Below are 22,802 nucleotides of genomic sequence, written 5' to 3'. Positions count from 1 at the left end.
CCTGTAAATTCAAGCTATTGGTGAAGGATCTCTTTGATCAATGAATTCAAGGAGGTGGAGGGGAAATATCATATTTCTTAGGCCACAAATTGCTGTTGGGAAGTAGCATTTGGTCGTACTCGCCCTGAGCACAACACCCCTTCCTAAAGCACCCACCAAACCGGGCTGTTTGGGATGACTGCATGGCTGGGATGGACTACAAAGGAGCTCACAGTGTCCTGGCATGGGTGCTGACTTGCTCAGCCCTCACAGCTCCAGCTGGGCAATCCCGCCTGGCTCTCCTGAAACCAAACCAACTGCAAAACCAACTGCAAGGCTTTTCAAAGAGCCCTGTGAGAGCAGGACGTGCTGGCCTATGCACAGTAGCATGCCTGAACGCAGATGTCCTCAAAAAGGGGGACCTCGGTGAGTCAGCCAGCACTCAGGAACAGTGCAGTAAAGCATCACAAAACACAGCATTCCCCAGTGTCCCCCCCATACCCAGGACAGCATCATTTCCCCTGGGAACGTGCCAGGGTACCACAGCCCTGGCAGCCCATTCCATGACAGCCAGGGATGTCCCGTGGCAGCACAGGGAGCTGGTGGCACATTGATGTGTGTGTGCTCAATTGTGGCCCCTTCTCCTGGCTCACTGCTGCGTGCAAACTCCCACGGGATCTGGCTGCTGAGGGAAGAAGGCAGCCAGTGGCTCTGACAAGCCTGTGCTGGCCTGGGCGAGCAGGGCTGCTCCCGTGGCTTGCCTGCTCCTCCCCAGTGCCAGCTTCTGAACAGCACACGTCAGGCTTTAATGATCCTTTACACTGAGCACTTAAAATTGACCGAGAAACAAACCTGATGCTTTTGTATGTCTTTTGTATGTCCTGCTGGCCTCTCTTGGAAAACCAAGGGGGAAAAAATCCCAACCAAACCACATGCAAATAACCTCCCAATATGTCTGTGAAATATTGTTCTTGTACACACTGACTCACACACACGCTCCACAGATGACAGCACGTGTGAGCCTGGAAAACGGGTTCAGTGTGCTTTGGCCCGAGTCTGGCACGTCCTCCTTTTCCAAGGCCATTAGGATACAAAGCCCTGATTTTTTTTTTTTGAAGCAAAACAATCCTTACAGCAGGGCCAGATGCTCTGAAATTAAGAGTGGGAACTGCTGGCTGGCTCTGCCAAGTGTGGGGATGCAGGCAGGCACCCTGGAGGGATCCAGAGTGTCCCCTGAGAGCCCAGAGCCCCGCTGGGAGCAGGCCTGTGTCACCCCCAGAGCCGCCAGCGCCCATCCCGGCACACGGCAGTGGGAGGCAGATGCAATCCTGGCGCCGGGCAGTCCGGCATCCCGCAACGCCGCGCTTGCTCTTGGAAACCCGCTCCTAAGGCAGAGGGACAAAGGCAGGGAACAAAGGAAAAATCATTTTTCTAAGTGCTATTTGTTCTGGCACGCTCTGCGGCTTTCCGCACGCTCCTCTCCCACGGCAGCCGAGGCGTCGGAGCGCTGCTGCTCCCCAGTCGAGGATGACATCCCTCCCTGCCAAGCCTTTGGAGCAGCTCTCGGCTGTAAGAGATCCCGCGGAAGCGCTGCTTCCTGCTGGCATCAAAGAGGAACATTTCAATGAAGGCCCTATGTCCACACGTTTTAGACTTGTGAAAGCCTATGACATGATTTTTCTTTTTTTTTTTTTTAAGCAGAAATTGGATTTGGATTTAAAAGAGCCAGATTAGCGCTTTCAACAGCGTGGAGAGCGGTCCATGCTGCGAGGTCCATGCAGGGCTCAGGGTCCCCTGGAGCACCAGGAATGATAATGATAACGATCATCTGCTGCACTGATCATCACTGATCATTCCCCTGGGTATCCCACATAACATGCTCTTGGGATTTCTAAGGGGCAGCACGCTTGCATAACACTGCAACTCAGAAAAGCTGTAATTGCACACTGGAATAAAGCTCCAGGAGAAGCCTCTGTTGGGTAGGCCAGGGTTTTTCAGTTTCCTTTTCCACTCCCTGCTCCTCCCCTGCCTCTCACCTCTGCTGACCTCCACACATATTCTTCAAATTTCAGAATCGAGCAAACCATGTCAGGTGAGTGGTTTGATTTCTGTGACCCACCAAAAGTAGCTGATTCCTTCCCTGACAATAAGATTGTTCAAGGATTAAGTAATTTTTTCAGCTTCCACTGGCTCACCACAATCAGGGCAACACCCCAGGATACAGAAATGGAGCAAATGTCCAGACATGGTTTTGCCATTGGCTCTTTTGCAGCATGGGATGTGCTCACACTTCATCCACTCCGTTCCAGGGCAGGGGAACAGCTCCAGGACCTCTTACCCCACTCCAGCTGCCTCCAAGCCATGCAGCACTGGCATCACACACAGAGAAAGCATTTCGTGTGCGGGACTGCTGCTCCATCCAGCAGCTGGGAAGCATTCGGCACAGTCCGATGCCTGGAGGCTGGATTTAGACAGCTCCAGCCTTGAAATAAGAGCCGCTAACTGCCGAGCTATTTAGATACTGAGAGAGTTCACCGGGGAGGTGATGGACTTAGCCTACCTCAAAGTGAAACTGGAGAGCTTTTCAAAAGGTGCTGAAAGGCAGCTTTTGGGTAAAATACTCCAGCGTGCACATGTGTAAGCGGGCAAAATGAGAGGCAGCTGCAGCTCCTGGGAGCAGGGTACACGAGGAACAGCTTCTCCTCGGGGCCATCAGCTTTCCCTCCACGCTGCTCTGCTCTCAGGATCTACAGCAAGGAAGAGCTCTTCATGGACCTTTTGTCCTTCCTCTACCAGGCTGTAAATTAGTTTGTCTGCTTCCCACTTCTACACAGGTGTGGGGGACAGGGTCGCTTTGGTCTGTTTTACTCCTTCCTTGCCCCATGCAAGCCTTCAGTCTCTTGAGGAGTGAAACAGTTTGCTGAACTCAGAGGGCTCAAGAAAGAACAAGACGGTACAATGACCGTGGCACACAGGCACAAGTGAGACACAGGTCCCCCAGAGATGCCTGGCCCAGATAATGTACTTTCTGCCTCACCAGAATGGTGAAAACCTTTATGTAAGGTGTAAATGCGTGTTCAGTGTGGGTTCATCTCCGTTCTCCTTTCCTCACTTTGTGACCTGAACAGCAACTGATGGAACTTGAAGGTTTTATAACTCAAGCCCTTGCAACAGGTCTTGCAAAATATCCAGAAGAAGGATTAACATGCGTGCTAGCCCCCGGATAAATTCCCTGTGACAGCTACAAGTTTCACACCACTGCCAAGCTCTTGAGGTCCAAGCTCTAATGGCTGCCTTAGAGAAAAATGGTCCCCTGAACCTTCATGCTGCTAATTTTAGCTCAGATGATATTTTCATAACTTTTTAAGGGACTCAACCAGAGCAACTGTGTTGACAACAAGAGGGAATTAAGTTCTTACAGCACATGCAAGGGTCTCAGATGCTGGCATGCCAGAGCCATACAAAAAAGCCACAGCAAGGCTGAAGTAGAGCCCCATCTTTTGTTTAATTGGAAATTTCTGCCCATAACCAGCTGCTCCTAATACTGAGACACAATAAAGACAGAAATCCTAAAAAATCCCTTGTATTCAGAAATTCAAAGTGGCATGTTATAACCCCTCTGGATTTCTCCAAACCACAGGCCCAAGGAATTCAAGGCTGCACATTCACATGTATTTACACATGCCTTGCCTAAAAATGTGAAAAAGACAAAAGGACTTATTTTCAAGCATCTGCCCTCAAACTTATGTCAGTGCAAGGAGGATCAGCTGTCACACTGCCAGCCCCAGCAGACAAACTGGCTCCCAAAGATGTCTTCCTCTGTCTCTGCAGCCAGGCTCAGCCTGGGATTTTGCTTTGCTGAGGACACACTTCTAAAGGTGTTTGCCCATTTCAAGACTTTGACACATTTCTTTATCCAGCCATTGAACTGCAGGCAGAAGAAAAGAGCATTTCACAAAGCCCATGTCCCTGCTTCTGTACAGCCATCTCTGCCATTCCCATCTGCATCCCTATCCTCCAGAAGAGAAGTCCCTCTTCTGCCATAAAACAACTTCTCATTTAATCCAGCCCAAGTGGGATTAGACCCCACTGGAGTCTCCAAGCCATCCTCACAAGGAACTCTGTTTCCTTATCACATTGTGATTTATGGAGCTCAGTCCTGGGATTTTACCTGTCACTTTCCTGGCTTGCAGGTTGTTGCTGAGCCTTACACCTCTGATGGTCTCAAACCTCTCCCAATTTCCTGCCTGAATGCATTTGGAGACAGTTTATGTCTATGTTCTTGGGCTGAAGTTCTTGGATCTATGTTCTTGGATAACTGCTCTTCCCCCTCTAATGAACAGGGGGAAGAACAATTCTAATGAACAATTTGCTAGGCTGGACAAACTAAGCTCTTGTAGGCTCCTCAATGAAATAACAATTCCAGTGTCCTTCCAGTTTATGCCCCTCTTTCTTGAGCAGACATGTCATACATTTTAGTTGGTCTACCAGAACAATTTTTATCATACCTTTTAAATTACTATCCTAATCCCTGTGTTATAAACGTATTTAGAAATATATTACATTTATGACTTTTGAGTAAAGCCCTTTTTAACCTTACACACTGTAAGACTTTTTAGTTTTACACACTGATGAGCCATAATATAAGGGATAACTTCCAGCTCCACTCCTCATTACAATGTTTGGATCAGTATCTGTGAACACCGGACCAATGCTTTTTTTGTCTTCAGTACTGGCACTGAGTAACCAACATGATTTTCACTATGGCATGTACCACAGACCAGCTGAGGCCTGAGTTATATCCAGGAGTACAGTGAGACCTTATAGGTTTGAGTCGATTCCCCTATATATGACAGCAATTTAAGCTTTGGATTGAAGGGATTCTTCAAATACTGAAATGACCTTTGGACACTGCCAAAAAACAATGTCATGTTTGCAGGCCAACTCCTCCCCACTGAAATCCTGTAAATTGCAGTGTTGAGTGAGACATGAGCGCTGTCTCCCAAGAATAGTGAGGTAGGGAGGCTGTCGTCCAAGTAAAATAAGAAATTTGCATTAGTCTTTCAGGGGAACACTTACCTCCCCAGTTCATATACTGCACTGAGATTTTAATAAAGTAGAATATTGCGGAAAAAGTTGTTTCATTTAATCTGTTTCACATCCAAAAAAATACAACAGCGAAACAGCAGGAGGCACAGAAAAATTCCCTGTCTGTTAATCTGTATTTTCAGCCCAGCCTGACAGCAGTACCCTCAGCCAGGGCAGAGCCCACCAGCTGCTCCATGGCAGGCACCAGCCTTGCAGAGGCTCCACACCACGTGCACACACCTGACTCAGTGACCAAAAAGCCACACATCTGCCTGCAGACTGACACGTCCCCAGTGAGTTGCTGCAGAGGCATCTCTTACCCCTGTGGGAGGTAAATGGCCCCTCCTGCACTATGGGGCATCCCCAGCCATGGGACAACCATTCTGTGATTCCATGAAATTCAGGGTGCTGCTCTTCACCAGGGATAAAGGCCAGGCCTGCAGTGTGGCTCCTGCACAGCCCAGGGAAGTCACACCTCGTTTTTGTCATCTCAGTGGCTCATCCAACACGTGAAAAGTTATGACAGGGCTGGCACATGAGCTCTGCTGGGTGGATTTCAGAGCCTGTCTCTGGCTCTGCTTATGGCTCATCTTTATCTCCATGGTGATTAGACACAGGTCTGAAGTGGCAAATTTGCAGAAAGGCCCAGTGATGCAGACTGAGGAATGTACTGACAAAACAAGTGTTTGGACTGAGGAGCACCATGACCTCTGCAAGAAACAGATGCTGGAAGAACCGAAAATTACATTAACCTGAGTAATGCATGAGATGTCAGTAGTTACTGGGAGAGCTAATGGACTTCCATTTCCTCCTGAGCATCCCAAACTCCCTGATGCCACATTTAAAGAGCACCTAAGGGATCAAAGAAGCACACGGGTCTCCTGGAATATGCCACCTTCATGCTGAAAGTGAGTTTCAATCACTACCCATGCCATGATGTACTCATTAGAGACCATGTACACCTGGTCAGGTGCCACCTGTCACAAAATACCAGTATTTCCACCCAAAGCTACAGGAACATGGGCCAGCTTGTGCTCCAGAAGCTGCTGACACGTCTGGTCAGAAACCAGCAATGAGAGCAGGTGGCACCAGCTTGGGGGTGGCCCTCCAATGGGATCCCCCAAACCCAACCAGTCCACATTGTCACAGCATGAAGGACCAGCAAAGCCACTTCAGAACCATCTGCATTTCTTCACACACCACGTCTTGTACCTCCTGTGAGGCAAAAAGAGAGCCTCTGACATAAGGGAGGTGACAGAAAATAAGGCTGCTGCCTGATTTGCATGGTTGGATGGCACCAAGTGAAACACATGGTGCTGTGGAGTTTCAAGTAAGCACTGAGCAAGGCTTGTAAAGACAAGGAAAAAAAAAAAAAAGAAACAAGCTACCAAACAACTGGATTTTCTCTAATCAGACAGATAATATTTACAGCCTACGGGTGGTGCCAAAATATTTCAGGAAATTCCTAAGCCTGTCTGAATAAAAGCACAGGAAAACACAGCACTTAAGGACAGCAACTATGGCAGTAAGAATGAAAGCTTTCCACCCCCTTCCAGCCTCCTTACAGTTTAAAATTATTGCCATATCATATCATACTGCAATTATCAAGACTAAGCTCATTTTACCATCTCCACTGCAAATGGAAGTTCTGACTTGAACATATAAAGGACCAGCGTAAAAAAATCAAAGGAATCATGTAAACTGGAAGGAGCAGAATCAATGCACGCTCCACAGAGCACACTGAGGTCTAATCCATCCCACTCAATCCTGCACCAAGAGACTTGAGCTTTATTTAAGCTATTCCTTCCAGCAAGGCATAAACATCATACTAGGAAAACCCAAACCACAAAGCTTTTGGCCCATTTTTCAGAGTTATCTACCAGCTTTGACTGTCTGCCCTGGACTCACCACAGAGAAGAGCAGTCCAGGAGGGCAGAACACAACACTGAGCCCCTGGGAAACACTTGAGTCCCATCGCCTCTTTCCCAGTGAAACATTAGATATGTCTTTTCCCTTGCACAACCACAAGAAATCCCATCCTGGAGGTATTTTGTTTCCCCCCTCTCAATTACCAATTACATCCACAGACGCAGCAAACCACAGGTCCTGCAAGGATCACATGTCTGTTTTGTTCCATTTGAGCACTCAGACCCTGCAAAGCCTCTCTAGTGCACCCAGAAACAACCACACACAACAAGTGCTTGCACCCCTAGAAAAAAACAATCAGGTCAACTATTTTGAAAGGACATGCAAAACCAATTATTCTCTGGTAGCTGGGTGGTCATCATTACCTGCTCAGGCTTCAGGCCGGGGGGCACCCAGGCATACTCCTCCAAAGCACAGCCTGAGTCGTCGTCAGAAGTTGAATTCCTCTGGAAGTCAAACATGAGCTTCGTGACTGTCTTCTCCATCTCCAAAGGCATAACTGTTACAATGTGCTCTTCCTGGGAGCACTTACAGTGAAGGCAAATCTTCCTGTAAGGTGAGCAGAGAGAAAAAGAGATGCCTGGTGAGCAGAGCTTTAAATCAGAATGTGATTCCTGCCAGTCGTTGGCCTGCAGAGACTAAACTCAACCCTTTCTTATCCTCAGGCATTTTCTAACAGAGGATTTGTCTCTCTTATGTGGAAATAAAACTCCATATTTGCTGGAACAACACTTGGCAATCCATCTGAGTCAGACTGCCCAATGTTCGGGGATATGCAATTGCTTGTCCCTTTAATGCACCACGCAGAGTATTTCCAGGGGCCAGCACAGGCACAGGCCATGCCTGGTGGGGGTCAACTTGCCAGCCAGAACTGCAGTCATTACTGAATTTAGGACAACTGAGCACTTTGCTAAAATGGGAAATGGTGGATTGACTGGGAAACTGTGAGTGACAAGTCTCTTTAGCATGCTGATAGCATAAATTTGCTTATTAAAGTAGCATAAAAATTGATTATAGTCTGAACATATAAAGCTAAATTAAATTAAGGGAGGCTACAAAGCCCAGAGTCACACTGCAATGGAATCTTAACCACCTGGCTCGGTGGCACACACCACAGCTCAGCAGCACCGAAGGAAAGCACAAGAACTGAAAGAATAGCCCACAGAGGTTGCCATTCAAGAGCCATTAGCTTAATTCACTGCAACTATCAGCTGTCCTTAATACTTCTTTAAAGGGGCTGTTCCTGCCGCCTGTGGCCTGTGACAGATTTTCTTCACAGGCTTGAACCTGGATTTTTACCTGCAGGGCTGCCAGGACAGTACAGACTCATAGAATGGTTTGGGTTGAAAGGAACCTTAAAGGTGATTCTGTTCCAACATCTCCTGCCATGGGCAGGGACACCTCTGACTAGACCAGGCTGCTCAGGGCTCCATCCAGCCTATCCTTGAACACTTCAAGGGATGGGACATCTGCAAGTTCTCCAGACAATGTGTGTTAGGGCCCCACCCCTCTCACAGTAAAGAATGCCTTCCTAATATCCAATCTAAACCTACTCTGCCTCAGTTTAAATCCATTCCCCCTTGTCCTAACACCACAATGCCCTTGTATAAAGTCCTCCAGCAATCCTGTAGGCTCCTCCAGGTACTGAAAGGCTGATAAGGTCACCACGGAGCCTTCTCTTCTCCAGGCTGAACAATCCCAGTTGTCTCAGCCTTTCCCCACAGGACAGGTGTTCCATCCCTCTAATCACCACACCCCTTCACCACGGTAACAGTGAAGGACAAACCCGGCTGAAAACATCTCCTGACAAAGAAAAAGAGGTTAAAGGGAATGCTGATAAATTGGCTTCTATTTCTGAAAACTCCATGCTTTTCCACAGGCTGGGTCAATGGTATCTATTTTAGAACAACCACACAGGATTCTGAATTAATTTGCACTAATGAAGCACCACTGACTTCTGAGGAATGAGATAAGGTTTCACTTGGGTAGCAGAAGGGAGACATCTCAGGAATAAGAAGGTACCACACAAAATCAAGGGAAAATGTACAGTTGCTATTGCAGGTTTCTCTGCTCTGCGGTAAAGTCAAGAAATTCAGAGGGAAGCAATAGTTAAACCCAGGGGCTGGAATTTTAAAACACCTTTCCTTCTCTTTCACTGCTGTGTACAAGCCAGCTAAGCATAGCATAGCTCGGATCCAGCTTCAAGTCTAAATTTCCATTTGGCCATTACAGCACAAAAAACGCACTCTAGCAAAAGTCAAGAGGCTCCGTTAAGTCAAGCCAGGGAGATTTGCCAGATTTTCCCATTTCCTGCCTTTCATCAGATCTAAACCACACAGCAACCCCCACACACTCCAGCGTCTGGTTTGCGTCCAGTCGGGGAGTCTCGGCATCACCTCTGGCTGTTTCTTTAAAAAATAGTCAAGGTACCATTTCATGTGAATATTTTAATTAATCAGCTACTGTGGACGGGTGTGGAAGGGGTACCTGCCTCAGCAAAGTCGCTGGTATCACTGCTGTTTCCATCTCATTTCGTGATACGATTAAAAGCAGCTTAATAGGAAACAAGATTTTAAGAATAATTCGTGGAGCTCCAGATTTGGCCCTAGAGTTAGTTATTCTAAGGCAGTTCAGGACTTAACCAAATTTTGACTTTTGGGATATTGATCGTGTGCTTCAAAGGAGGACAAAGCCAGGCACAGGCTTCCTCCTCCTTCCCACGCTAGATACATCCCCTTCAGGAGATGGGACACGGCAGGAGAGCATCAGACATCTTGGCTTTTAATAAATTAAATAAATCAGGACTTGTAATAACAGTGTCAAAGACTGAATAGGTGAGATGTGTGATCAGTTGGACCCCAGAGATCACTCCTACCCCCCCAGCTCACACCTGGTACAGCCAGGAGCTGAGGACGGGTCAGGAAGCTGGTTTACCCCACCCTCCCTCCTGCCCCATCCCAGGCAAGCTGGCGAGTGGCTGCTCTAGTCAGAAAAGCAAAGGATGAAAACAATACAGGTAGCCTGTCTACTCAGTAGTGATGTCCCCAAGCCAGGACAACTTTGCACCATTAAAACCTGACCATCTCCAGGCATGGGGCTTCTGCCACCGCCCTGGGCAAGCTGTACAAAATTCAAGATCTTGTCTCAGATATTCAGCTTTTTCCCCCTCATTAAAAGCAGATGATTAACAGCTTTAATTACAATTTTCTTTACATTAGGATATGTTGTTTCATGGGAACAATACCCAGTGTCCTAGGAGTGTCTTTCCACTTCTGTGATCAGGTTTCCATGACTTCTTCACATAGGTCTCACTTACTCAACTTTATTTTATCATCTTCCAGCTCACTATAATTAAAAATAATTCCCCATAGCAAAAATTTAATATCAGAATGTACATTTCAAATGTGAGATGAGGTTGAAAAAAACCTTTTCCCCTGCTGCACTCAGAGCAGAGCAGCACAAAGCAAGACAATGCACGTGTCAGCACTCGCCTGTGCCTGCAGTGACCACAGTGACAATGTGGGTGCCACAGAGGTGAGCTGGTGGGTGTTGGAGAGGAGCAGGGCCATGGCTGGCAGCCTGCCTGGCTGCTCCTGCCACCAGCAGCTCCTTAGTCCCTACTGCAGGAAGTGCAGCACAGCCTGCAGATGCTCAGCCCATCCGTGTGTCACACACCTCACCCTGGACAAGGAGCTGCAGCCCACGGGCGGTGGCACCTCCTCCAAAGAGAAACCCCTTAGCTTGGCTCTGGCCAAGCCTCACCACCACCAAAGCCTCAGCAACAACAACCTCTGCAGCCTTGCACAACTTGAGAAGAGTGCAGGCAGCCAGGTTTTATTTAGGAAGAATAAATTAACACCAATCACTGTCTGGAAATCCCGTCTTCATTCACGAGCCTTTCCATCTTGCTCCCATCCCAGGTCTGCAAGCTTGTCTCAGGGAAGAATCAGAGATACCACGAGCACAACGAAGCAAGGATGGCTGACAGCATGAATGGCTGTGAGCACACAGGGTGAATAAAGGAGCTTTTAAGCAGCTGTAGCTTGTGGACAGGGAGGAAAGGCAAGTGGGAGCCAGCCGGCAGGCAGGCTGCTGCAGGAGGCACGGGCTGGGGAGCATCGGCAGGGCTGCTCTGCACAGAGCTGCACACAGAGCTGTCCTGTACTGGGGCCAGGACGGCGGGAAGCAAATGGGGAGAAAAAGAACATTTCCTGGTGTCAGATTTAGCTGGAAAGGAGCCTGCCTTGAATTGACTTCACATGGTACAAAGCAGCAACGTCTCAGAAACAGACTGAAAAATTTCTTCTCCTCAAGGCCAGTGAAGTTACAAGATGGATGTGTTTTATTTTGCACTGGCTGCTTTTACGTGGTGCTCCTGGCACAGTGGGCAAGTCCTCTCCTCAGAGGAGACTCTAAGCCCACTTCCAGTCACATCCCTACCCACACACTGGTGCAGGAGGAAGGTGCGAATAGATCCACCGCCCCACGCCAGCCCTTTTCTCTCTATAGATGAAAACAGGTACACAAGGGGAATCTGAAGCAAACAGGAATCCAACACACCAAGGAGAGAACATGGCTTCAAAGTACCTCTTGTTTGGGATGCTGAAGTACACTCCCAGCTTTGGTCCACCCACGTGGACCTCGACAGGAAGCCAACTGACCTGCGAGGTCTCTGGGATGAGGCAGTCCCTTGTTGTACAACCCTGTTAGCAAAGCACAGCCTCTGGCATCTCTGGAGCCTCCCGCAGCCCGTTCATCTCAGCAATGGCATCAACAAAAAGCTAAACCATGCTGAAAACACTAGTGCTGTGCAAGAGGCTCTGGAGAGAGCTGTGAGCATGACCCCAGCTTTCTGAAGAGAGATGAGGTCTCCCTGCTGTGAAAAACCAGCAGACTCCAATTCGAGAAAGCATGAGCAGAGCTGAAAAGTCAGGGAAGAGAGATGGAGGGCAGCCTGTGACCACGGCAAAGGGGGTCCTTGCCAACAGTGTGTAGCTCCAGCAAAGGAGTCAGGTAAGCTGTCCTCTCCCAGGGAACAGCCTGCATGTCTGCCTTTTGGGATGCGACTCCCTAGGATGCTGAAGGCAGCACGCCCCTGCCTGCAGGAAAAGCTCCTGGCCACAGGGCTCTTCTCCTCCCGTTCAGTGAGTGGGCATGCAGAACATAACACAGCAAAGAGCACCAAGGCAAAGCCTGCCCAGGCTGAGATCCACAAATATTCTGAGAAAAGGCAGAGCCCAACGCCTCCCAGCAACAGCAGGAATGAAGGCAGAGTTTAAAATTGTGGCAGAAATGTTAAAATTCCTCTTGGACAAAGAAGGAACTCGGTAAACAGCCCTTATCACCCACCAGCGGGTGCTTATCTCTGCTTCTCACTTGTTTCTTCTGGGATGGAAATAAATGGGCTGTATCAGGGAGCAGCTCCCTCTCCAGACAAAGCGAGAAGCTGGAATGCCATGGCCCTGCACGGCCATGTGATGCCTCTGCTGTGCTCCCTAATACAGGATTTGCATGCATTTGTGCACATATTAACATGCAAGATTTGGAATCCCTCAAAAAGCAATTGTCTGCTCTGCTCAGATGGGGTGTGTAAATGCAGACGGACAATTCCCTCCTCACTTGGCTTAGGACACATGTGGCAGCCTGATCTCTCTCCAGCATCCTGCCATCATTCCCAGTGCAGTAAGGCTTCTGGGTCAGCCATCGGTCAGTAAATCACAAAACCCCAAGACCTCTTGGAAAAGGGAGAGGATGCTCAGGATTTAGGGCAGCTCCTATGACCCCTGAGTCTCTTAAGGAGGGTGTCTTAATATCCCTGCTTGTTATCTCCTCCCCTCAATTGAGAGTTAATGAGGCATCTTCCCATCCCAAGTGAGCTCCAGCCATGCAGACCTGTTTCTCAAGATCTCACAGGCAGGGCAAATATTTACCTAAATGGAAAAATTAACAGCCCTTCACTGCCATAGGGAGAGCCCCGCAGTTCTTCTCCAGCACAGGGAAACTGAGGCATGGAGCAACCACAAACAGCACCCAGCTGTGGTTTCCCCATGGACTTCCTAATCACCAGAGGAACCCCAAGCTTTTGTGCTCAATCAGACATTCAGGCTGAAGTTCTGCCTCTTTCTCCAACTTCTCTAACACTGTATTTTGAACTAAGTGGTCCCAGCAGTTCTCATCCAGCTGCTACCCATGGCTCAGGGCCCGTGGATCTCAGTGACAAAGGGGCACCTCTCCAGATAAAACACTGCAACTTCCTAGCTCTTCCAGTCACTGTGCCTGAAAAAACCCCAACCTATCAGCAGGAATGAAATGCAAAGACTCTGTGTTACCTGGGTTTAAATGGAAGCTTAGCAAAAGCTTTTACCTGCTCACTGTGGCGCAGAAGGAGGAGCAGGAGAATTAGACGTGGGTACCTAAAACAGCAGGAATTCAAAGTCTGAGGACAAGGTGCCCTTGGTGGCCTGCAAGGACAGTCAAGGGATGCCAACATTCACTTGACACAACATGTTGTGGGAACAGCTGGCTTGATAGATCAACATCAGGTGGTAGCAACAGAGCTGGCAGAACAATAATGCCAGGAAATCAAGGAAGAGAGAAATAATCCAGCCACCAAACTGGTTGCATCCTACAGATACAAGTCCCCCAGATCCCGAAGGCCATAAGAAAAGCACATGTGGCCATCCATCTGCATGAAGGTCCACATTAGGTGAGGAGGCACTAAGAGGATGGAGGAGTTGCAAATCAGACTCTTCTCCATCTTCCCCATCTGTTTTTTGCCTCCCCCCTCAATTTGCTCAAGTCAAGTCAACTTTCTTTACAGTATTGTTTTATTTATATCCCCCTTGACCCCTGCAGTGCCAGCAGCAGCAGTTGTGAAGGTATCCAGGATGGCACTGAAGCTTTTATGACAAAGCCCATTTCCACTCCTGGAAAAATTCTCCTCTCCGATTTGTCCATGTTTGGCCTCAGGCTGGAGACTAATTTTAATTTTAAAACTCATCCTTTACCAATGCAAAAGCTATTCTTGCTTAATTAAGAAAAATAAGAATAAAAAAAGAACTATCCCCAGTACTGCCAGATGCAGCCAAATATGAGCAAAAGCAGCCTTTTAGGATTTTCCATTTGTTCTGCTTCCATCATGAATCAGGACCACTCCTTTCACAAGCAGGTAGAACACCTGCCCGTGGGTTCCACTGTCCCCAAACCACTGCCTCCCTGAGGCACAGCCTGGGGCAGCCTCCAGGCTGCTCCCAACCCTGCTGTCCTCTGAGGCACCACATGGCAGAGAACAACCATCAGCACACCAGGGGCAGACCAGGAAATTAGAACAAAACACAACACAATGCACAAACCCCCCAGATTCCTCTTCTGATATGTCTGGTGCCCTCTTTAGGCAAACAAGGAGTCACAGAACCACAGACCAAAGCTGTGGCCAGATGTTTCAGCAACACACCAGGATGAGAATGAAAACATGACCAATCTTTCCATCCAGTGGTTAAACCCCAGTGGGGGATCTGGGGTGCATCACAGGCCATTGTGGAGAGTGCTCTGCAGTGAACACAGGTCCCTGCTTGGGCTCCAGTTTCTCCTTGTGAGCTGGGTAAGAGCAGCAGGGTGTTGAAACACCCTCTTGACCTGAGCCACAGTGCCAGGCTGCTCCCATGAGCCACAACCCCTGACACAAACTGTGAAAATTCTGACGCATAAAGATGAGATGGTTAAATTAAAGGGTATTAATAACTCAGCAGCTCTCAGAAGAACCCTCAACTTGGATCTCTCAGGATATTTTGCAAAAGATTCAATAATTTTTTTTCATAATAGAGGTTAGACAGAAGTGGGCAAAGTGCTACACCCATGTGAGTTGCAGATCAAGCAAAGGGGGAGACAGAAGGGGCAAAAGAAGCTGCAGTGAGCCCCAGCCTGTTGCCCAGCCATGCTACCAGGAAAAAAGGCATCCAACAGGCTGCTCTCTCACATCCAAGACGATGGAGGCAGCCTGCCAGCTCACAGGCTTACCGCTACTCTCAGCATATTTATATTAGGGTTGGTTTTTTTCCCCTTAAAGATCCAGCTCTCAGCATACAGAAACAGTAATAACCACATATTTTTCCTCAGTCATGGAGAAGAAATGTAAACCACTAGTTTACAAGTTGAAGAGAAGAACAGGCTCAGCAGCAGCAGTAATAACCCTGAAGCTGGTGGGCAAACAATGCTGAAGCCAAGCTCATGATTATAAAAGGCAGAAGGTACAGGACGGGCAGATGCAAGGGCTGTGGACACCTAAGAGGGTTTGGTGTCCCCCACAGCAGGACAACCCCAAAACCATGGATCCCAGAGACCAATGGGGCCTCTGGCTGATGGGGATGGGACAGGGAAGACACTGGAGGAGCAGGGCCCTGAGGAACTCTCCCTCTGGGCTCCCCATCCAAGAGCCAATGTGTGTCTGTGCGACAAAGCTCTGCCCTAGAGGGTTATCTTATCAGATTTTAATGATAGCACTGGGTGGCTTTCCAGCCTAACAAGATGCAGAGCTGTATCACAGGAGGTCCTTTCTGCTTTGTTCTTAGCTGAAGATGAAAATTCCAAGCCTGGGGTTCTAGCACCCTAGATCCAAACCCAGCTGTCCACTGGGAAACCCATCTCTGTTCAGCATGCAGATCTTCACTATTTTCTCAAGTTTTAATAACTCTGGGCTCTCCACAGGCAATATTTATCTTCCTGCCTGTCTCTTTCCCCCATGCCATCCCAGGCTCCAAGCCCATCACTCCAGACTAGCTAAGCTAAGTGAGTTCCCAGTGATGTGCCCCAGGGCTGTACAGGCTATTTTAAGGCCCTTCACTTGTATTTGCAGCATGACAAGCAGAAACCACGGGAGCCAGTAAACATGCTGCAATCCAAGCATCTCACAGGCCATACATCCTAAAGGAAAATAACCTGGCTGACGGGCAAAGCGCTCAGAAGCGGGACGAGCTAGGCTGAAAATTGTCATTATTTCAGAAGTTGAGGCTCAGCCGGTGTCCCCCGAGGCAGGCAATACTGACCCGCATGTGACAGCAAACACTGCCAGCCTGATCCGAGCCTGTGCTGGCTGAGCCCAGCCGGGCTGCCAGCAGCAAATGCGCAAGGCTGGCTCATTCTGTTAAGCCGAGTCTGGCTGGCAGAAAACACACAACGAGAGAAGATTAAAACGCGAAGCAAAATATAATCTTGTTAGCTGCAGACAGTTTTACTTTACAAATCTTTATCACTGGCTCAAGCCGGCACCCTTATGAACACAATGCAGTGATGCGAGTCGTGTAAGTGCTCCCACAGCAGGCGAAATAATCACCGAATGAAAATAAGTCAGATAAGTTACAAGATAAGAGAGCTAAAACTGAAAGGATGACACTGCATCTGGCGCAAATAATTATTTTGGCGTTATTCTGTCCAGCGCTAATCCTCAACTGCTCAAAAAGATTCAATCACTGCTTAGCACCGCCAAGGACTCATGACTAGAAAACAAAGAATAACTGGATTAAAATCTTTCCACGGTCACAGGTCACGTCTGTGTCACATCTGCTTAAAATGTTCCTTCAAGGGACAACAAAAAAAAAGGAAATTGGACTTGAAAAGATTGCACTGAAAAACATAACCCCTCGGCTGCAGTTCTAGGTTGGTTTATAGTTTGCCATTCTGGCATGAACAACAAGGGCTTAGAAAGATTATTACTTTAAAACTTCCTATTCTCAGGAAGGCAAAACCACCAAAATAAACATCTGAACGGCAGCATCCTCATTCACAGCCCCAGCCTCCATCCAGTCTGCTCAGAAAATGTGCAGAGAATCCAGGCTTCTAGGGGCTGCATTTACCAGAGCAGTACAATTAACACCGAGAGATGAAGATTTTTTAACTCCTATTAGAGCCAGCTGAGCCCTCCTGATCATTTTTAAAACGAGAACTCCATTACAACAGCATCAGCATTTCTCCCTGACGTCCTGCAGCTGCAGAAACACAATTTAACAATTAACCTTATACATCCATAAACACGGAGAACAGCAAAGGCTGGGAAAACAGCGCAGCCCCGCGCAGCTCACCACCAGCAGCACACCGAGCAAAGTTAGCTTTCCATGGAAAGCTCCTCATTCCTCCTCCTCTTCTTCCCTTCTATTTTCTATCCCTTCTAAAAACCCACGGCTGGCCAAAGGCAGCTCCTTACCTGTTCCCACTGGCGATGACAGCGCAGGAGGGAAGGCTCTAGGAGCTGCCCAGCTGTGCCCGGTGCCCGCGGGCTGGCGGCTGCTCGCAGGACCAGCCGGAGCACCGCAGTGCCATAAAGCATCCCTCGCTCCGGCTCGGGGCTTTGTGGAAGCCTTTCCGAGCAGGCACGCACCGAGCACGGCGCGTTCCCGAAGGAAACCTGCCCTGGAAAATCGTGCCTTTCCTGCCCCGCGTCTGCAGCTTGCGCGTCAGTCGCCTCGCTTTGAAATCCGGAGGGTCCCTCCCTCTCTGCTCCCGATCCGAAGGGACCCAGCAGCTCCCCCCTCCAGCCTTTCGCTAAGTGACCCCCGGAGGTGGCGAGAGGATGTCCAATTTGCTCGCCGAGCGCAGGGCATTAACGAGGAGCGATGCAGCCCACGGAGAATAATTGGCGGCGCGGGAGCGGCGCGGGGCTCTGCTGTTGCATTGCTCTCCTCTCCTGCATGTTAATGAGCAATGATGTCAGCAAGCCAAAGTCACCGCATCCCGCCCGGACCGCCGCCACGGCCCGGCCACCCGCCCCGTTATTTACATGGGAATCAGCCCCGAAATCAATACATCCTCTGGGCTGCTTGGGCAATGGGAGAGGGGAAAAAAAAAAAATCCTCCTCGCTCGCTTGCGTGTTTCAAAGAGTTGGCTGCGCACCAGCAGCCTAAATTGAATGGTGTGAAGACGTTAATTATCCTTCCTTTCTTATTTGATGCTGACCGAACCTCAACTTGCTGTCAAACTTCAGGTACCGCTTCTTAGGTACGCGGGCTATTAACGTAATGATCCGCTGGCTCCGAGCAATGCATCCTTTTTATCCTGGATTTCAATGCCCTCTCAATTATCTTCTACACTAGTTTGCTGTGATTCCCTACTGGCTTTTAGACGCAGAATGTTTGCGACCAGCAGGGCTAAATATTCTGGGGAATACAAGTTATTAGCGTGGCATTTCGGTCACTGCATTTTTAATACATTTCCTCTCACACGGCCAGATGAACGATTCACACCTTTTTATGTGTGTCTCAGGTGAGTACTGCGAGCCCCAGGAATACACCACCTCATCGGGGATGCTAAGCCTCTTCCCTCTGTGTTTCCTTCCCCTTGGAAAAGAAAATGCAGAGAAGGAGCTATGCTGCCAAATCCCTCCTGCTGCTCTTTAAGTCCGTTGTTTGGGAATTCGGTGGTCACAAATGAGTAATTCGAGTCATCTGGAGGACAGTGTACTTCTCAGTTTATAGCATTTGCAAAAAATGCGTGAAATTAAAAAAACACATTTCTGTGGACTCAAAAAAACCCCACAGAAAGCAAATAAAATTTTCCCAACACACAGCGCTTCCTGTTGATGAATACACCTGGTCCAGGTAGCTGGGCTCGAAAACTGCAGATTGAGATGGAGGCTGAAATGCACTTTAAACTCTGGGCAGGATCCCGAGACAAGAGGCCATGAACTGCCAAACCTTTGGGATAACAAAGGACATGAGGATGGGGGATGCCAGCCAGAGAGGGGGATGCCGCTGAGAGACATTGCAGGAACTGGGAATTGCCGACCGACCTTTTTGATAACAAAGGAGTTGAAGACCAGTGATACTAGTGAGGTGGATGGACAGAAAAAGGAGAGCAGGAGATGGAAAATGACTGGGAGGAAGGGCTAGACTGGGGGAGGATAAAAACCCAGGAGTTCGTTTCTTGCAGGGTTCTCAGAGGCACCAGCTTGGGCTACGTCTGTGTTCTGCTCTGGGAATAAATGGCTTTATGGAACAGGACATCTGAGACTGCTGTGGGAAAGCTGGGGCTGAACTGGTGAGGAAACCTGGTCTGGCTGTGAGTGGGGTGTGGGGGAGCCAAGCGTGGCTCAAGGCTCACTGGAGCTGCTGCCATGAAGGGACTTCAGTCCCAGAAGTCAAAGTCTGTGGCCTTGGGAGTGTGACTGCCAGAGAGTCTCGTGAATGGTCAGACTGGGAAGTTTCCTTAACATTCTGCTGCATGCTCCTGACTTTTGATGCCTGACTCCAGATTTCAGAGCCCTTGATTCTGGCAATATTAGATATGTTTACAGAACACAGAAGGATGCAGAAACTACAGCTGTGAGTCTTTCTGCAGCCTCAAATGCCTTAAATTGTTATTATTAAGGCTCATAAATTAGGTTTAATTACATGGAATTACACACAAAATCTCAAGGATGAGATCTGCAGCTGGGACAAACCAGGCCAGCTCTAAGAACCTCCCCAACTTACTCAGCCAAGTGGGACAAACCAAGAATGTGCAGTGATCTGAACTCCTTTTTTTTTTTTTTTTTTTCTTTTTTCATTTATATTAAGTCTGAGAAGCAAGTTCAAGAGTTGAGCACTGACTCTTAGTGCATCCAGCCAGATCAGACCTTCCTTTCACGGAGCAGGGGCTTCTGCTAGAGATGGCTGAAGTGCTGAGGATGGTCTCTTTCAACTACAAACAACAACAGAACAACAGTAAAAATCTTCCCTGATCCTTCAGCTTCCTAAACTGGCCCATTTTGCCCTTCCAGCCTGAATCAGCGCTGCAGGCAGGCTGTCAATCTTGCCTCTCTGTGGTTAATGTGCCATGGCCCCAAGATGATTTACTTTTCCTCTTACACTCAGAACATGTTAATTACAACACAAAGGGAATGAGACAAAACTGAATTGGGCAGAAGCAAACAAGGAAGCCTGCTTATAAAATGATAATGTTGAGCAGAAACGCTGTAGAGCAGAAATGACGTGTGTTCCTTGGAAACATATCCCTAAAAGCAGGCAGCAGTGACTCGGGGCTACAAACAGCAAAAGGAACACATCCTGCTCCACAGGGCACGTCCTGTAGACACTCATTTGCACCCAACATGAGTGAAAATGTCTGACTTTATCAGCATTAACTTCCAAGCAGGAAAGGCCCTTCAGCTGCAAACACTTTTCTCTATTTGTGCTCCAATGGTCTCTATCAGCCGGCCTCACCCTCAGGGGAAAGGTTGGCAAGGCATGAGTGTCCAACCCCACACTTCTTGTGCAACACCCTCTGTGCCACCATCTCCAGCAGCTTCAATCACCCTGCACCAGCCTGACAGGATCCCACCCCAGGGCACTGTCATCCCCACACAACCAACCACCCTAAAGGCGAGTCCTGCTTGGCTTGCTTGGCCAACTGATCATCTGCACAAAGGGATCATACCACGAACTGCAAAGTTTTCAGTGTAAGTTCACAAAGATAAAGTGGGAGTGAGAATCACAAACTGAAGTAAAAGATCAGTAAAAGACCAATGTCTGTAACACTTCAGCTGCAGGGCTAGCTGTGAGCAGAAGAGCTTTGTGTCTACAAACGGTGTCTCTGACTGTCACCGTTCCTGACAGACTTCTTGTTCCAATACTTGCAAATCTAAATATCCACAAAATCCAACGAACAGCCTCTTCTGAGACAAGAAATCAGATCAGAAGCTGTGTAACGTTTGGACACACAACTGTCTCAGGGAAATGGAAATGAGCCTTCCTGCTTTGAAAGCTGCCGGTTTGCTGGCAATTGCTCCATATTACCGTTACCTACTGTGCGCTTGTGAAAAGGTCATGTGTTGGAATAACTCCAGAAGACACACAAGATTTCTTGACGGATTCTGCACATTATGCAGGTGAAATGGCTGTTTCATTAGGCAGCAAGGAGAATACTGAGCTGGTGGGGCACATTATCAAAGGTTAGGCGAAAGACTTGCACCATTAGAAGGATGGATGCTGACAAGTCCCAGCAATGAAGCAAACGACCAGAAGGAAAAAGCTACTAAAATAAAGAAAGATCAAGAGCAGGAAGCCCCTGCTTCAATGCAGGGGTGTGAGACATACAGCTCAGCTTGTAAATGTAGCACCATCTTTCTTCCCTTTGTTGCTAGTTTTAATGACAAGGAGTCAAACCCAGTCAACTCTAAACTTTCTACCATTTGCACAAACTCAGACCTATGGCTAATTTAACAAATCATTGCAAGAGCCCATGTTTCATAAATGCTGTGTTTTATCACCTTGATATATTGGTTGTCTGTCAATCAATAGAGTTCCACGTGACAATGTTGACTCTCCTGATGACAATGGGCTGCACAGCAGAGCCACACGCAGCAACAGCAGACTGCTGTCCTCAAGGTCACTGGGTTACTAACCTGATGAATGTCAGATCAAGTGGCCTTTCTGAATTATTTAGTGAGCATCCTCTGCTGCAGCACACCAGGGCACCGCACAACACTGCTACCTTGGGATGTCACAAGAGGCTTCAGACTCTGCCATCCCAAAATGCTGCCCACAGGGACAGACTGTCCACTGTACATCACACACCACCAGCCTGTCCTGGACCAGGGGGGTTGCAGGTCCCCACCACCATCACCACTGAGCTCATCCTGGCTCACAACCACAGGCATTGTAAAAGATTACTTTCCCATCACTTTTCTGACCACAGAAATGAAGGATTGGACACCACAGTGGCATTTTCCTGCACTGTTCCCACGCTCACCCTGTAATTTGCAGAGCAATCCCCACTGGCAGAGCCAGTGCTCCCAGCCCAATGCCAGCACAGGATGAGTCCAGTGTGGTCCCTGGGTACAAAGCAGTGATAAGCAGCTGAACAACAGGCTGGAGAGGGCACAGCTTTGCAAACACTGCATGGGAAAGGCAAGATGACTGCAAAAAGCTGTTAATGACAGGGAAGGGAAATGACCCTATGTGGCAGGGTAAAGCCCCACTCTGCCCAGCCAAATACCTGGCTCTTCAGGAGACACACAAGCATGTGCCCAAAGTATGGGGAAAACCCCTTGGAGAATCTGAGTCATGAAATACAGGTCAGGACTTCAAATGCAGATGAGCTTTGTTTTGTCTTTATTCTTTTTGAGCAAGGCAGCAAACGCTTCCTCACGGCTCTCAATGCTAGAAGCAGGGATGCATTATCTCAAATAAAAATGGGACAGACAGAGAGGCAGAGAGACGAACATCAAACGCAGATCATTAATCCCCAAACTTGGCCTCCTCCACTTTTCCTCAGGGTTGCCATTTGTACCTTCCTGTGGCTGCTGCCTGAGACCAACCACAACAGACCCAGTCTTCCGGCTGTCACCACTGCTGCCTTCCACTCATTTTTGGCAGAGCCACGGGTAAGGATCTGTGCTGTCAGTCTGCAAGGAGGAATTTAGTTTTGAAGACACCATCGAGCCCAGCAGTAGCTGACGCAGAAGGGAGGTACAGCCCATATGCACTGCAGCTGATTCTGGAGACAGTTTTCTGTGTTTTCTACCAGCTCACCCAGAGAGACAGGCCTGACCCTGGCTGGCAAATTCTGGTGCATGGTCAGAGCTGGACAGTGAGGTGTGGCCATGAGCTCACGCTGTGCTGCCCATGTCCTCTGGCAGCACTGAACCACATAAATGCAGGGATGATCAGCACACTGTGCTGATGCTCCTGAGCATCACTGCCTGGTACCCCCATCCTCTCCATGGCAGGGCACCCCAAAAAGACCCTCACTCACCGACCGTGCCTACCCCAGCACTGCACGCCCCGGTGTGACACACAGAGCACACCAACAACAGGGTTTCATCAATCACTATCTCTTCCTC

At 48.5% G+C, this 22,802-nt stretch overlaps 1 protein-coding gene across 1 annotated transcript in view; it reads right to left on the bottom strand.

The window, feature by feature from the left end:
- The window catches only part of PRICKLE2 (prickle planar cell polarity protein 2), a 102,914-nt gene that overhangs the window by 23,269 nt on the left and 56,843 nt on the right, over positions 1-22,802 (bottom strand). Inside the window, exon 3 of the mRNA XM_041425788.1 lies at positions 7,359-7,542. Coding sequence (XP_041281722.1) covers positions 7,359-7,542 — 184 coding nt within the window. The remainder of the gene's footprint in view (positions 1-7,358; positions 7,543-22,802) is intronic.

This window comes from Onychostruthus taczanowskii, unplaced genomic scaffold (genome assembly GCF_017590055.1).
Source record: "Onychostruthus taczanowskii isolate IOZ18803 unplaced genomic scaffold, ASM1759005v1 scaffold9, whole genome shotgun sequence".
Lineage (NCBI taxonomy): Eukaryota > Metazoa > Chordata > Aves > Passeriformes > Passeridae > Onychostruthus > Onychostruthus taczanowskii.
Note: the sequence above shows the minus strand (reverse complement) of the source record. Positions and strands in the feature narration are given on the sequence as shown.